Raw genomic sequence first — 13,455 nt, 5'->3', positions numbered from 1 at the left:
CTAGGGCATTACTAGCACAGTTGTCAATATAAAAATAGGTTAAAAGCAGATCCAACTTCAATTATCTTGACAACGTCATTTTGGAGTCAAAGTTGAAATGTTGATCACGAAAAAATCATTCATACCTGTGCGTTCTCGGCCTTTGGTTTAGAGATGCTGTTCTCATAGGGCTTTGCTGGTTTGCAGCCACATTCCTAGCAGGACTAGTCATGTAATCGTTAGGAATAACAGGTGGCTTGACAGGCTCTAACGTTTTGTAGGGAGTGTTTCGTCTGAAGGTAGAGAAAAAAATTACTTCATGTTGTTGTAGAAAGAATGAGTGAGTTTGAGCAAACAAACAGCTGTGAATCAGGCGCTCCCCACACCAGCTTTTGTTGAAGCAAATGATCACCCAGGTTCTCTATATTGCTTTACTTAAAAATTGGGTCACTTCAAGGTATGCAAGAATAAAAATTGACACACCAAGGCTGCTCAGATATCCCAGTGTTTGGTGCAAAATGCTCAAGTTTAAGTTCCCTTCCTACCATGAATGCATTGTGGCCCAGAAAGGCTTAAAGAGATGGAATTAGAAAATACAGTTTTCAGGTCCTAGGGTGTGGGTGTGGTCCTATATTATTTTCCAAGATTTTTGTTTATTACTGGTAAGTACTCATTTCACCAATATTAAAAAATTACATTCACTTCCTGATCATTTCATTTATAAAAAGCAGAAGAATTCATTTCAGAACAAAAATGCAGCAACACAAACTGAAATATAGGTTGACACTCTCTGGAGTACAATTTATTCAAGGTTAACTATAGATTTCCACCAACTAAAGATTCAGTTTCTATTCTACACCTCCACTAAAGCAACAGGCTAATCAATTCCAAACCCTCACCATATTTGCAAAACTGATCATACAGAGACAAGGACTGTTTCCAAGCTGAAGTGAAAACTTTCGCCCGCCCCACCTTGAAAAATGCAACTGGTAAAGCTCAAATGATCATTTAAAAGAAAAGCTATTAGAAATTAGAACAACTGTTCACACCATAAACAACTCCATTAACTGGAATGTCTGAATGATCTATCTTTCCTGTTTATTTACCCCGTTCACTGAGATCCATTATATGGAACAACTCACTCTAGATGCAACATATACATTTTAGTGAACTATGTTCATAATAAGTCTCCCCTTCAAATGACACAAAGCATAACTGCAGGATTGGAAAAAAATTGACTGAGCTTTCCCATTTAAGGAACAACATACCCTAAAGTTCCACGTCCAGACATTGGGGGACTTGGTGGCTTTTGTGTGGGTGGGTTTGTCCTGGTGAGTGTACCAGTTCTTGCAGGCTGGTTACTTCCATGCTACAACAAAAATAAATTGCAGTTCAAGTAAAAATTATTTCCTATAAATAACTATTATATTAAAATGGACTACAATATCAGTTGGTTTCATGAATATGATAGTTGAAAACAAACCAGTTCAACTCCCTGGAGGCTGTCAGCTTACGAAGGTCGTAGCTGAGCTCAGAATCCTGCAAGTACAAGATTCAAAGCCCAATCGGTTCTAAATATGAGTTGGTCTCAGCCAGGCTGGCAACAAGAGCACAATAATTGGCCTCCAAAACAGCAACTGACGGATTATCAGATGAGGGTGTAATTGACCTTAGTTGTAATGTGTCACCACACCTTCGGACTTGGCATCACTGTCCAGGCTGAAAGATTATTAGCCAGTACCTGAAAGAACAGGTACTGAGTGTGTTCAGCTCAGAAGAATTATATCCCAGAAAGGAATTAAAGCAGAATTAGGATTTTCCAGATGTGAACTTAAATGCTATGAATACAAAAATTCAAAGTACAAACTCAGTACACAAGTTTAACCTAGCTCAATTAATAAGTTGTGCAATACATCCACTTTAGTTCTTTTTAAGTGACATGTTTTTAGGAAAAGTTTAAGTGAAACAACTGTATATGCTGAGAATAATGTTCCACATTTAAATTATGGAGAATTTTACTAAGGTATCCCAAAGATACTGTAAAGATATATCTGAAACTGCAAACAGTGTACTACACAACTGCTAAATTTCATGAAAAAAAATGACATACTTTATAGAGATCACCTACAAATCAATAGATTAGAATAGACTGGGATAGCTAATTTTTAAAAAGTGTTTAAGTTTTTTGAGGAAGTAAAAAGCAAGGTGGATAAAGGGGAATCTGTAGTTGTGGCGAACTTGGATGTTAATAAGTACCACAAACGGTTATGACACAAGATAACTGCACATGGTGTATGGGGTAACATATTAGCACAGATAAAGGATTGGTTAACTAACAGGAAATAGACAGTAGGGGTAAATGGGTCTTTTTCAGGTTGGCAAGATGTAACTAGCATAGTACCACAGGGATCTGAGCTGGGGCCTCAACTACGTCAATGACTTGGATGAAGGGACCAAATGTACAGAGTTAAATTTGCTGACACCAAGAATAAGTGAGAAAGCAAGTTGTCAAGAGGTGGTAGATGCAAAGGGATATAGACAGGTTAAGTGGGCAAAAATCTGACAAATGGGGAAATAATGAGGGAAATGTGAACTTGCCAATTTGGCAGGAAGAATTTTTAAAATATTATTTAAATGGGGAGAGATTGTATAACTCGGTGGGACAGAAGCATCAGGGTGTCCTGCTACATGAATCACAAAAAGTTAGTATGCAAGTACAGCAAGTGATTTGGAAGGCAAAGGAGTGTTGGTATGGTGGCTTTCTCTAGTGGGAAGGCAGTTTAAGAATAGAGGTCTACCTTTTAAAATTGAGATGAGAATTTTTTTCTGAGGATTGTTAGTATGTGAAATTCTCTTCCCCAGAAAGCAGTGGAGGATTGATCATAGTATTTATTCAGGACTAAGTAAGACAGATTTTTGATAGATGAGAGAGTTAAAGGTTATGGGGGCAGAGAGAAAAATGGAGTTGAGACCACAAATCAGCCATGATCTTATTAAATGGCAGAGCAAGCTCAAAGGGCCAAATGGCTTACTCCAGCTCCTAAGTCCTATATCCCTATGTAAAATACTGTTATGCATTTGCTATCATGTTGCACTAAAAAGATAAAGACATAGAAACAAAGGGATTGGTGAAATGTCATTGACTAGTTCTACCATTGGTGCACTACAAAAGAAAATTGCTCATCTTACCTTGGCTTTAAGCCACTTAATGTTGCCAAAAGGGAAGAAAAATAAAGTAACAATTAACCACATATCAATAAGTTTGTTAGAGAAAATTTGAAACAAATTCAATATAGAAACTCAGCATCAACAATACTAATATTTAAATATTTACTGCACCACAATATGGCACAATTCTGCTCAATAACTAGTCGAGATTCTGGAAATAATTAGGTTCCTCTTCAATTAGCACCAAGACAAACATTCCTACTCTTATTTGTTACACAAGCCAAGATTACACAAATGTATGACTGCTGAGGAGTTTATGGATTTGTAACAATTCAACTAACATCATGGTTTTACAAAAGTAAAACAAATTGCATGTCATTGCTAGCTGTACCTCAATTCAAGGATGACATCTCCTCAGGGTCTCAAGTTTCTGCCATGGGACTTCACTAGGCTAAGCAGGCCAATTCTTGATTTGCAGATCTTTGCGCACATGCAGCAGGACCTCCCACAAAGTAGTGGGGTCCAGAGTGCAGGATTTGCTTGTGTTTCCTTTTCTGCCAACGCTCTGCCTAGTCATTAAAGTGCTGGAACTCAAAACTTGATGCAGGTGGATGGACATGTTGTCACTATTCTGAATTATTGGCAGCTAGCTCCTCTCAATCATTAAGTTTAATGCAAGTGGCAAGTGAAAACAAAACTTACGTCAACACAGAGGCTTGTATTAAACTGGATCACGTGTACAACTTTCTGTAGCTATTTGGTCAAAAAAAAGTATTTGCACAATTAAAAGGCTATTAAGGAAGCTAAATCAATCAAAGCTATGAGTGTGAACATAGCTGATTAGGGTTTAACTGGTGTCTACCAAGTGCTTAATCCAGTCTCAGTATGCAAATCCACATAGGTAGAATGCATTAAATTGTCTAACTATTTGGGCTGGCACACAACCGATTAGTCCCATGAATACAAAATATCCCAATTCTACTTTCTCTAACCTAAAGAATTAAGACATTCCTATATTATTTCAGATCATGAAAACATATATCTTGCACATTCAATAAGACCACTGAATAAAGTTACCAGGTCCAGTTCAACAGATGGCAGCCCACGTAAAACAATCATCTTCTGAGATTCTACAGACTCTGGAACAGTTCCTACAGATTGGAGGGCAGCTAATGTAACCCCACTATTTAAAAAGGGAGGCAGAGAGAAAACAGGGAATTATAAATCAATCAGCCTGACATCGGTAGTGGGAAAAATTCCAGATTCCATTATAAAAGATTTAATAGCTGAGCACTTGGAAAACGGTGGCAGAATCAAACAGAGTCAGCATGGATTTACAAAAGGGAAATCATGCTTGACAAATCTACTGGAATTTTGCAAAGGTGTAACTAGAAGAGATGATGAGCCAGTGGATGTGGTTTATTTGGACTTTCAGAAGGCTTTCGACAAAGTCCCACATACGAGATTAGCGTGTAAAATTAAAGCGCATGGGATTGGAGTTAATTTATGGAAACGGATAGAAAACTGGTTGGCAGACAGGAAACAAAGAGTAGGAATAAACGGGTCTTTTTCTGAATGGCAGGCAGTGACTAGTGGGATACCACAGGGATTGGTGCTGGGACCCCAGCTATTCACAATATATTTTAATGATTTAGATGAGGGAACTAAATATATCTCCAAATTTGCAGATGACACAAAGCTGGGTTGGGGGGGCGGCGTGGTGATGAGCTGTGAGGAAGATGCAGAGATGCTTCAGTGTGTTTTGGACAAGCTGAGCAAGTGGGCAAATGCATGGCAAATGCAGTATAATGTGGATAAGTGTGAGGTTATCCACTTTGGTAGCAAAAAACAGGAAGGCAGATTATCTGAATGGCTATAAATTGAGAGGAGAATGTGCAACAAGACCTGGACGTCCTTGTACACCAGTCACTGAAGGTAAACATGCAGGTGCAGCAGGCAGTAAAGAAGGCCAATTGTATGTTAGCCTTCATAGCGAAAGGATTTGAGTACAGGAGCAGGGGTGCCTTGCTGCAATTGTACAGGGCCTTGGTGAGACCACACTTGGAATAGTGTGCGTAGTTTTGGTCTCCTTCTCGGAGGAAGGATATTTTTGCTATAGAGGGAGTGCAGCAAAGGTTTACCAGACTGATTCCTGGGATGGCAGGACTGACATATGAGGAGAGTTTGAGTTGATTAGGCTTATATTCATTGGAGTTCAGAAGAATTGGAAGAGGGGGGGTAGATCTCATAAACCTATAAAATTCTAACAGGACTAGACAGGGTAGATGCAGGAAGGATGTTCCCGATGGTGGGGGATTTCAGAACCAGGGGCCAGGGGTCACAGTCTGAGGATACTGGGTAGACCATCTAGGACTCAGATGAGGAGAAATTTCTTCACCCAGAGTGGTGAGCCTGTGGAATTCGCTACCACAGAAAGTAGTTGAGGCCAAAACATTGTATGTTTTCAAGAAGGAGTCAGATATAGCTCTTGGGGCGAAAGGGATCAAAAGGTATGGAGAAAACGGGAGCAGGCTACTGAGTTGGATGATCAGCCATGATCATAATGAATGGCGGAGTAGGCTTGAAGGGCCGAATGGCCTACTCCTGTTCCTATTTTCTATGTTTCTATCCCCTGGATCTGCAGCCTGTGCTCCAATCTTGCTCTCCTGAACATTCTCAGCCAGCTCAGCACATCATTTAAGACCAATTAAGCTGCATAGCCATGCAGCAACCAAAACGTTCCTGGGCAAGCCACACACAAGGTGGCCCCATTAAGTTAAAGAGCAAAAAAATTTAAAGGGCCTGGCATTTTTTAAAAATCACCTGCAGATTATCAAAATAATTAGAGGGTACATCTGTTATGACTGCTGCTCAAATAGGGATCTACTCTTCGGTGACTCCCTTTTCCTGCAGGCTCATTAGAGGAGATCTATTTGAATTCAAGTTGGTTTTCTTTGCCAGGTTTGCAAATCAACTTTATGCAGAATACAAATACAGCACAACAACATGCTCTCCCAAAACATGGGCCAAATATAAAAATGACTTGAGACAAAGGCAAGCATTAGACAACGATGAGTTTGCACAGCCTGCATTGTTGGAATTAAACCTACCCCGAGACAGGAGTTTTCTTTTATCTAGTGGAGTTTGCATGCTTGCATTGTTTTAGTTCTACTTCCATTTCCAGGTTATCTGCAGCCACGAGTCCTATCTATAAATCTGCCGGTAGGATAAGACTCTCAAATTCAAAATTATAAATGACAGCTCAAGATGCTAAATTAATTTAAGTAAAATTAACATCAAATACAAAATTTGCCACATCTTCACAATCATCATTGGGGGAAACTGAGACATAGTGGTAATGTCACTGGGCTAGTTATCCAGAGGCCCAACTAATGCTCTGGGGACACGGGTTCAAATCTCACCATGGCAGCTGGTGAAATTTAGGTTCAATTAGTGAAATATGTAATTGAAAATTTGTCTCAGTAAGTGACCATGAAACGATCAATTGTTGCAAAAACGCATCTAATATCCTTTAGGGAAGGAAATCTTCCATCCTTGCCTGGCCTACATGCAACTCCAGATCCACAGTAAGGTGGCTGACTCTTAACTGCCCTCTGAAATGACCACATAAGCAACTCAGTTCAAATGCATTTAGGGATGGGCTACAAATGATGGCCTTGTTCACATACCAAAGAAGAAATAAAAAATACCTAGGTTCACAAAATTTCAGGTCTAGTCCAACTGGCAGTATAAATGATGCTTAATGTGCACTTGAGGTGACCAGTGAGTTGAGGCTCAATCCCTAACATTCCGGCTGGCTAAGAAAACCAGATAATTCCCTTGTCAAATCAACAAATAAGACTCTGGCACTGATGGGAGAATAGCCCAACCCTGGAATACAATTATACCACAAAGTCAGGTGAGGCAGAGGAGTTGGCTTGCATGCCATATGCTTGACAGCAAGATCTCAACTTCACAGCCTCAAACTCATTTGAACCAATCAGGCAGACATGATAATGACCTGATAGACTATGATTTGTGAACATCTTCCCAGTTAATTTCACAAGATTTTAGGTAGATTTTGGTGGTCCTTTAAAGCTCCTTTCATCTGGCCACCTCTGTTGTGACATCCAGCCTGCAGCTTGGTATTGGAGATAGCTTTTGGGCTTATACCATTAGGCATGCAAATGACAAATCTGCACCACACAACTGGACCTCTTTGATCGTAGACTCAATTCCAATTACACTCAAGCACTATCCTGTCACTCGATGGTAGTGATGCTGTAGACAGTACAAGGGGAAAACAGTCAAGTTACTTGCTGTTAAAGTAGATGATCCACAAGTCTGTCCATATAGTAGGATGATGAGAATAATCAACTTTTGTTGGATGGATCACAATTCTCATTTCTATTCAGTGATCCCTACCAAGTAAACACAAGTGACTATCAACTAAGGGCAGATCAGTCCTGGGATCTAACACCAACATTATCCAGATGTATAATCACTACTTAAATTTGTGCGGGAGACATGGAACTCTACCCTAATAATAAATTAGGACAAAAGAATGTTGCTAAGATCGCCCACCCCCAAGTACTGTACAAAACCATTTCAAAACCTACAACAAAACACCGATTTGATATGCTATCATAAAATGTTTGTGCATCACTTCTTTCTCCAGACTTAACACAACATCAGGCTAGACAGTTGGTTAAAAAAAATCAAAAATCTGTTTGTTAAAGGAAATGGGGAGCAAGCAGGAGGGAAAATTAGCCTTGTTGGCATGTGTGCAAGTGTCCCTGTGCTGTAACCTCTCAGGATTTTTGGTTCAACAAACATGATGAGAACGTAAGGAAATGACTGACAGCCATTCAGGATTATCCAAGGAAGCAACGTGCATCAATTAAAGCATCTTCAAAGTGAAAAGCTGCATTTGACCTGGAATAGTATTAAACTGTGCCATTTTCAATTCAAGCCAATCAGGAAACCTACCATGTAAGGCTTCACAGAACTGCAGCAAACCTCAGTTCAAAAGTACCCTTCAGATTCAGAAGAGTAGAAAGGAGAATTAGAAAGGTTAGGCCCACCCACACCTTCCAAGTGAGATTCAAATTTAAAGCCACTTAAGAGTTCCAATTAAAATGCTGTGAAGTCTAATTAGAGTTCATACAGAGTTAAGAGGTGCAATTCTCTCCATATATTTCACATCAGCATATGTGCATGTATATACCTCCCCAAAACCTAAAAAAACTGACCAGGTACACTCAATGCAAGATTGAAGCAAGCATTGCTCAACTAGCCGTTACCAGGCTGTGAGGTTTTGCCAATAGTGGTTATGCTGCTATGAAATATTATGATATTTATTAATGTAAATATTGAATTAAACATCTACTGAATGAATCATTGATGATACAGACAACATTTCAATCTCATCTATATAGGTCAGCCTATTTAAGATCAGGCTTGCTCTCATATATGGCACTAATTACAGCGAAAATAAACTGCTTTGAAACCACTCAGCAGGTCAGCCAGCATCTGTGGAAACAACAGATGAGTTAACATAAACAGAATTACCTGGAAAAACTCAGCAGGTCTGGCAGCATCGGCAGAGAAGAAAAGAGTTGACGTTTCGAGTCCTAATGACCCTTCAACAGAACTGGGTGAATCCAAGGAGAGGGGTGAAATATAAGCTGGTTTAAGGGGGGGGTGGTGGTTGTAGGGACAAGCAAGCAGTGATAGGAGCAGATAATCAAAAGATGTCACAGACAAAAGAACACAGAGGTGTTGAAGTTGGTGATATTATCTAAACGAATGTGCTAATTAAGAATGGATGGCAGAGCACTCAAGGTACAGCTCTAGCGGGGGTGGGGAGGCATAAAAGATTTTAAAATAATGGAAATAGGTGGGAAAAGAAAAATCTATATAAATTATTGGAAAAAAACAAAAGGAAGGGGGAAGAAACAGAAAGGGGGTGGGGATGGAGGAGGGAGCTCAAGATCTAAAGTTGTTGAATTTGTTGAAACCCCTCTGTTTCTTCCCCCTTCCTTTTGTTTTTTCCAATAATTTATATAGATTTTTCTTTTCCCACCTATTTCCATTATTTTTTAAATCTTTTATGCACCCCCCCCACCCCCACTAGAGCTGTACCTTGAGTGCTCTGCCATCCATTCTTAATTAGCACATTCGTTTAAATAACATCACCAACTTCAACACCTCTGTGTTCTTTTGTCCGTGACATCTTTTGATTATCTGCTCCTATCACTGCTTGCTTGTCCCTACAACCACACCACCCACCTCCACTTCTCTCCCCCCACCCCCTCCCCAACCTTAAACCAGCTTATATTTCACCCCTCTCCTTGGATTCACCCAGTTCTGTTGAAGGGTCATGAGGACTCGAAATGTCAACTCTTTTCTTGTCCGCCGATGCTGCCAGACCTGCTGAGTTTTTTCAGGTAATTCTGTTTTTGTTTTGGATTTCCAGCATCCGCAGTTTTTTGTTTTTATCTAGATGAGTTAACATTTCAGGTGTTCACCCTCAAATCAATTCTCTGACAGAGGCAGCCTGCCTGAAATATTAACACATCTGCCCTCTCCAGAGACCAACTGTCCTCCTGAATGGTTCCAGCATTGTTTTGTCTTGATTTCGAGTATCAGTAACTTTTATTTTGTTTTCAAACCCATTGTTCTATTCCCTCTCAACTTAATGCCATGTTATTATGAAACACTTCAATGCTGTGATGACCTCCTTAAGTGAGTTTTTTTCCCCAACTTATACAACAGGCTCATCCAGCAAGGAAAGAACTGTACATAGACAAGTTTCTACATGTGCAATTACTCACCAGTCACAATGCAAAAGTGAATCATTAACCTATGCAAATTGGCCAAAAGCTCAGCCCTCTTGGTTCTGGAGAAAATAATGCAGACTTGACTTGTGTCACTGGCATCACTCAAATCACCTCCAAGGGTTTGGTTGTTTGTTAGCACAGTGCCAAGTCATTAAAGGAGCAGAAAATTAAAAGGGACACACTTCTACAACAACCATCAACATTAAAGGAGTAAGATGAGTTTACTTCATGAAGTTGGGTGTGGGTGCAGAAAAGAGATAATTTTTTTTATCATGCTCTATTGCCTTCCTCATACAGCCATTTTCTTTTTTTAAAGTTGCATTTTGAGCTGTGTGTCTTCCCAGCCAGCACCGATTTACAAATCTGACAAGTGTACTTGGTATGCAAGCAGAAAATGCTTGAAATACCCAGGTGAGGCAGCATCTGTGGACAGAGAAACAGAATCAACATTTCAGATCAATGATCATTCATCAATTTTCCATGGTCGACAGTCTACCCCCAGAAATGGAGGTACAGAAGTCAAGGAAGTGAAAGTAAAGTCAGTGATGAACCATGTGAAGGCAAGGGAGGGATGCAAATTGAAACTTGAAGTTTTTCTAGTTTTGGGCTAGAGTATGAAATGGCACCGATACAGTCAAAAGGGTGAGAGGGAGAAGCAGTGTAGGACTGAACAAAAATGTTCCACACATCCTAATGAAAAAGCAGGCATAGGTAGGACCCATGAGGTTCCCAGAGCAACACTTACTTGGAAGAAGTGAGCGGAAAGGAGAACTTGTTCAACGTGAAAATAAGTTTAATCAGAGGGTGTTGGAGGAGGATGGGGACTGATTGAGTCTACAATCAAGGAAGTAACGCAAGGCCAGTCGTGCCTGGTTGATGAAGGAAGTGTAAAGCCACTGGTGGTCCCTTGGGCTTTATGTTTACCTGGGTATTGCCAATGGCCAGCAAAAGACTTAAGTGTCTCAAGCAGCACTGCAGCAATGTAAAAGCAACTGGCACATTGAACCAAGTCCTATTCAGCACAAGATTTGAAATCAATACAAGGACAAGGGTGCATTCTTGCTAAAAACTAATGCAGCTGTTGACATTAGAAAACCAGATTTGCCACTGCTATTTTATTTGCATGCGACAGGTATTGTACAGAAAAATAAAGGCAGAATTTCCAATCCAGAGGATGACACGGGAAACAATATGATCTTGCCCTTTAGAAACGTATACAGTAGCTGAGCAGCTTATGGCAGCAAGCTCGACTTTCACCCTGATCTTTCATTAAGTTCATGTCACAGCTGTGACATGGATTTTGCTGATCAGCCAGACCATTAAATGGAGCATATGATGTTGAAAAAGCATAATGTGGGGAAAAAAAGGTGTGCCACTAAGTAGCAGTGGTTGCAGCCATAAAGAACTGAATCTAAAATAACCTACACTATCTAAAGAATGAAGCATGGTAAAAGGTGAGAACTTGAAGGTTTTGTCAGAATGCCAGCCTGTAAGGCACTAATTAACAATTACCAGAATCTCGCATCAATACTGTTAAGTCCCACTCCTTTATCTCAGCAGCAGAATCAAAGGAGAAGCTGGATCTTAAAATGAAGCCAATATAAAAGCAGTTAAAACTGTCAATATAAAAGGGTTTGATTTTAAATTACTGATTACATGCTCACCACTGCATGAAACCAACTAACTATATATATCTTAAACAAAAACAGAATTACCTGGAAAAACTCAGCAGGTCTGGCAGCATTGGCGGAGAAGAAGAGTTGACGTTTCGAGTCCTCGTGACCCTTCAATATATCTTAACATCCTAAAGTTTCTCTTGCTCTTTACCAAATCTAGCAGACTTTAAGTCACATATTAATCAGGTTTGACATGATGCAAGCAACCAGGATTACACCCAACTTCCAACAATCTACCGACTGTCCATGCTGTTCAGTCAATTAAACTATAATATTTTAGTGACTGTACAGAATAGTTCCAGAGAATGGATGAAGTCCCCATTTGTCTTATTGAGCAACAATGATAAATTTTAACCCCATTAAGCAGAAACTGGATGTTCAAATTATAAACCAGGAAGAGCTTCACAGAAATGAAAGCGCTTGAACAACACCAGAATCTGCATTTCTTCTTCAAATCTTTGTCAGCTACAGAATAAAATTTCAAAAGAAACAGAATGCAAGGAAGTCTGCTTTCTTCCTGGTGTTCTAGCTCTTCTCTCCACTGCTATCATGTCCAATCATTTCCCAATTGCTACTACTTTTGTTCCTCTTAATGTGTTACCTCCTTGAATTCTATCACTTCAAACCTTTCAGCTAGAGAACAAATCAGATTTAAAAAACAGAAAATGATTCACATAAAAGACTTCTCTGAAGAGCTGATAAAGCATACTAAGTCCAGTGTAACCTCCATTATCAGCCAATTTCCTTTACCCAACAGGAAATCTCCATCATGGAGAATGAATGAGGTCCACTGTATAAAATTACACAAGTTAACAGAAATCAGATTCACAATCAGATCCCACAATTAACAGTATATGCAAGGATTTTCCATATGCATCATTCTTGATTCTCTACCAAAAGGATGGATGCAGCACATCTCTGCCAACAGATTCCTGATCCAAGTTCTTGCCATTAGTTTGTGTGTCACTGCAATTAGACAGTTTTAATAGCAATCAGAAGCAGGGTCAGATTTCATCTCGGCATTTCCTTTCTCAATTACATACTGGATGATGTCAAATGTCACATCAGGAAAATAGTTAAAGGCAAAGACCATGCAAGTCTAATTAAACTCAATTGTTCAAGCTTCAGTTGAATCCCATCAAAACCAGTTCTGGTGAATATTAATGCAATTCACTCAAAGTATGCAATTGAAAATAAAGTTTATTCAGTATATCTAATCTTTTATGTAGATGATCAAAATTAAATGGTGATAGGAAGATCTATTTTAATAATGACATTGAAAGGTGATAAGTCTTTGCAAGTTACACTTTCAGAGCAAATTAGCAGCAAAGCAAGAAAATAACAGGCTAATTAAATAATTTTGATGGAACATAGCCAGGGAAAAAAGACAATTCAAACGAAATGGGATTGAAGTCAATCCTTCACTATCACAGGGTCAAAATCCTGGAACTCCGGCCCCAACAACCTTGTGGGTGTACCTACAACACACAGACTAAAGCAGTTCAGAATGAGGAACGAATGCTGGTCTCGTTATCGATACTCATATCCCATGCACAGAAAAAAAATTAAGATCCAAATTTTCTTTTATTTTGACCAGGGAGGAGGTGGCAAGAGGGGAGCATTCATATTCTGCAGCCAAAAATAAAAACGCCCATTGCACTGCTAATTTAAATTGACACTCAAGCTACAGATAGCATCTCAAAAGCAGCAACCTCGGGACCAAGTCTGTGCCAGATTTTGAAACTTGACAGTTCTGAGTAAAGAAAATCTGAACTTCATTTCAATGAATG

At 39.5% G+C, this 13,455-nt stretch overlaps 1 protein-coding gene across 12 annotated transcripts in view; it reads right to left on the bottom strand.

Moving 5' to 3' along the window:
• abi1a (abl-interactor 1a) overlaps window positions 1-13,455 on the bottom strand; it is a 107,852-nt gene that overhangs the window by 24,743 nt on the left and 69,654 nt on the right. For 8 of the 12 annotated variants that reach the window (XM_041184637.1, XM_041184640.1, XM_041184646.1 and 5 more), the window contains 3 exons: window positions 3,169-3,183; window positions 1,248-1,348; window positions 126-272 (listed from right to left, as the gene is read on the bottom strand). In XM_041184637.1, coding sequence (XP_041040571.1) covers window positions 126-272; window positions 1,248-1,348; window positions 3,169-3,183 — 263 coding nt within the window. The remainder of the gene's footprint in view (window positions 1-125; window positions 273-1,247; window positions 1,349-3,168; window positions 3,184-13,455) is intronic. The other 4 variants (XM_041184638.1, XM_041184641.1, XM_041184644.1 and 1 more) reach the window with 1 other exon arrangement.

Source organism: Carcharodon carcharias, chromosome 3 (assembly GCF_017639515.1).
Source record: "Carcharodon carcharias isolate sCarCar2 chromosome 3, sCarCar2.pri, whole genome shotgun sequence".
Taxonomy (NCBI): domain Eukaryota; kingdom Metazoa; phylum Chordata; class Chondrichthyes; order Lamniformes; family Lamnidae; genus Carcharodon; species Carcharodon carcharias.
The sequence above is the reverse complement of the archived record's forward strand: the minus strand, read 5'-3'. Positions and strand labels throughout refer to the sequence as shown.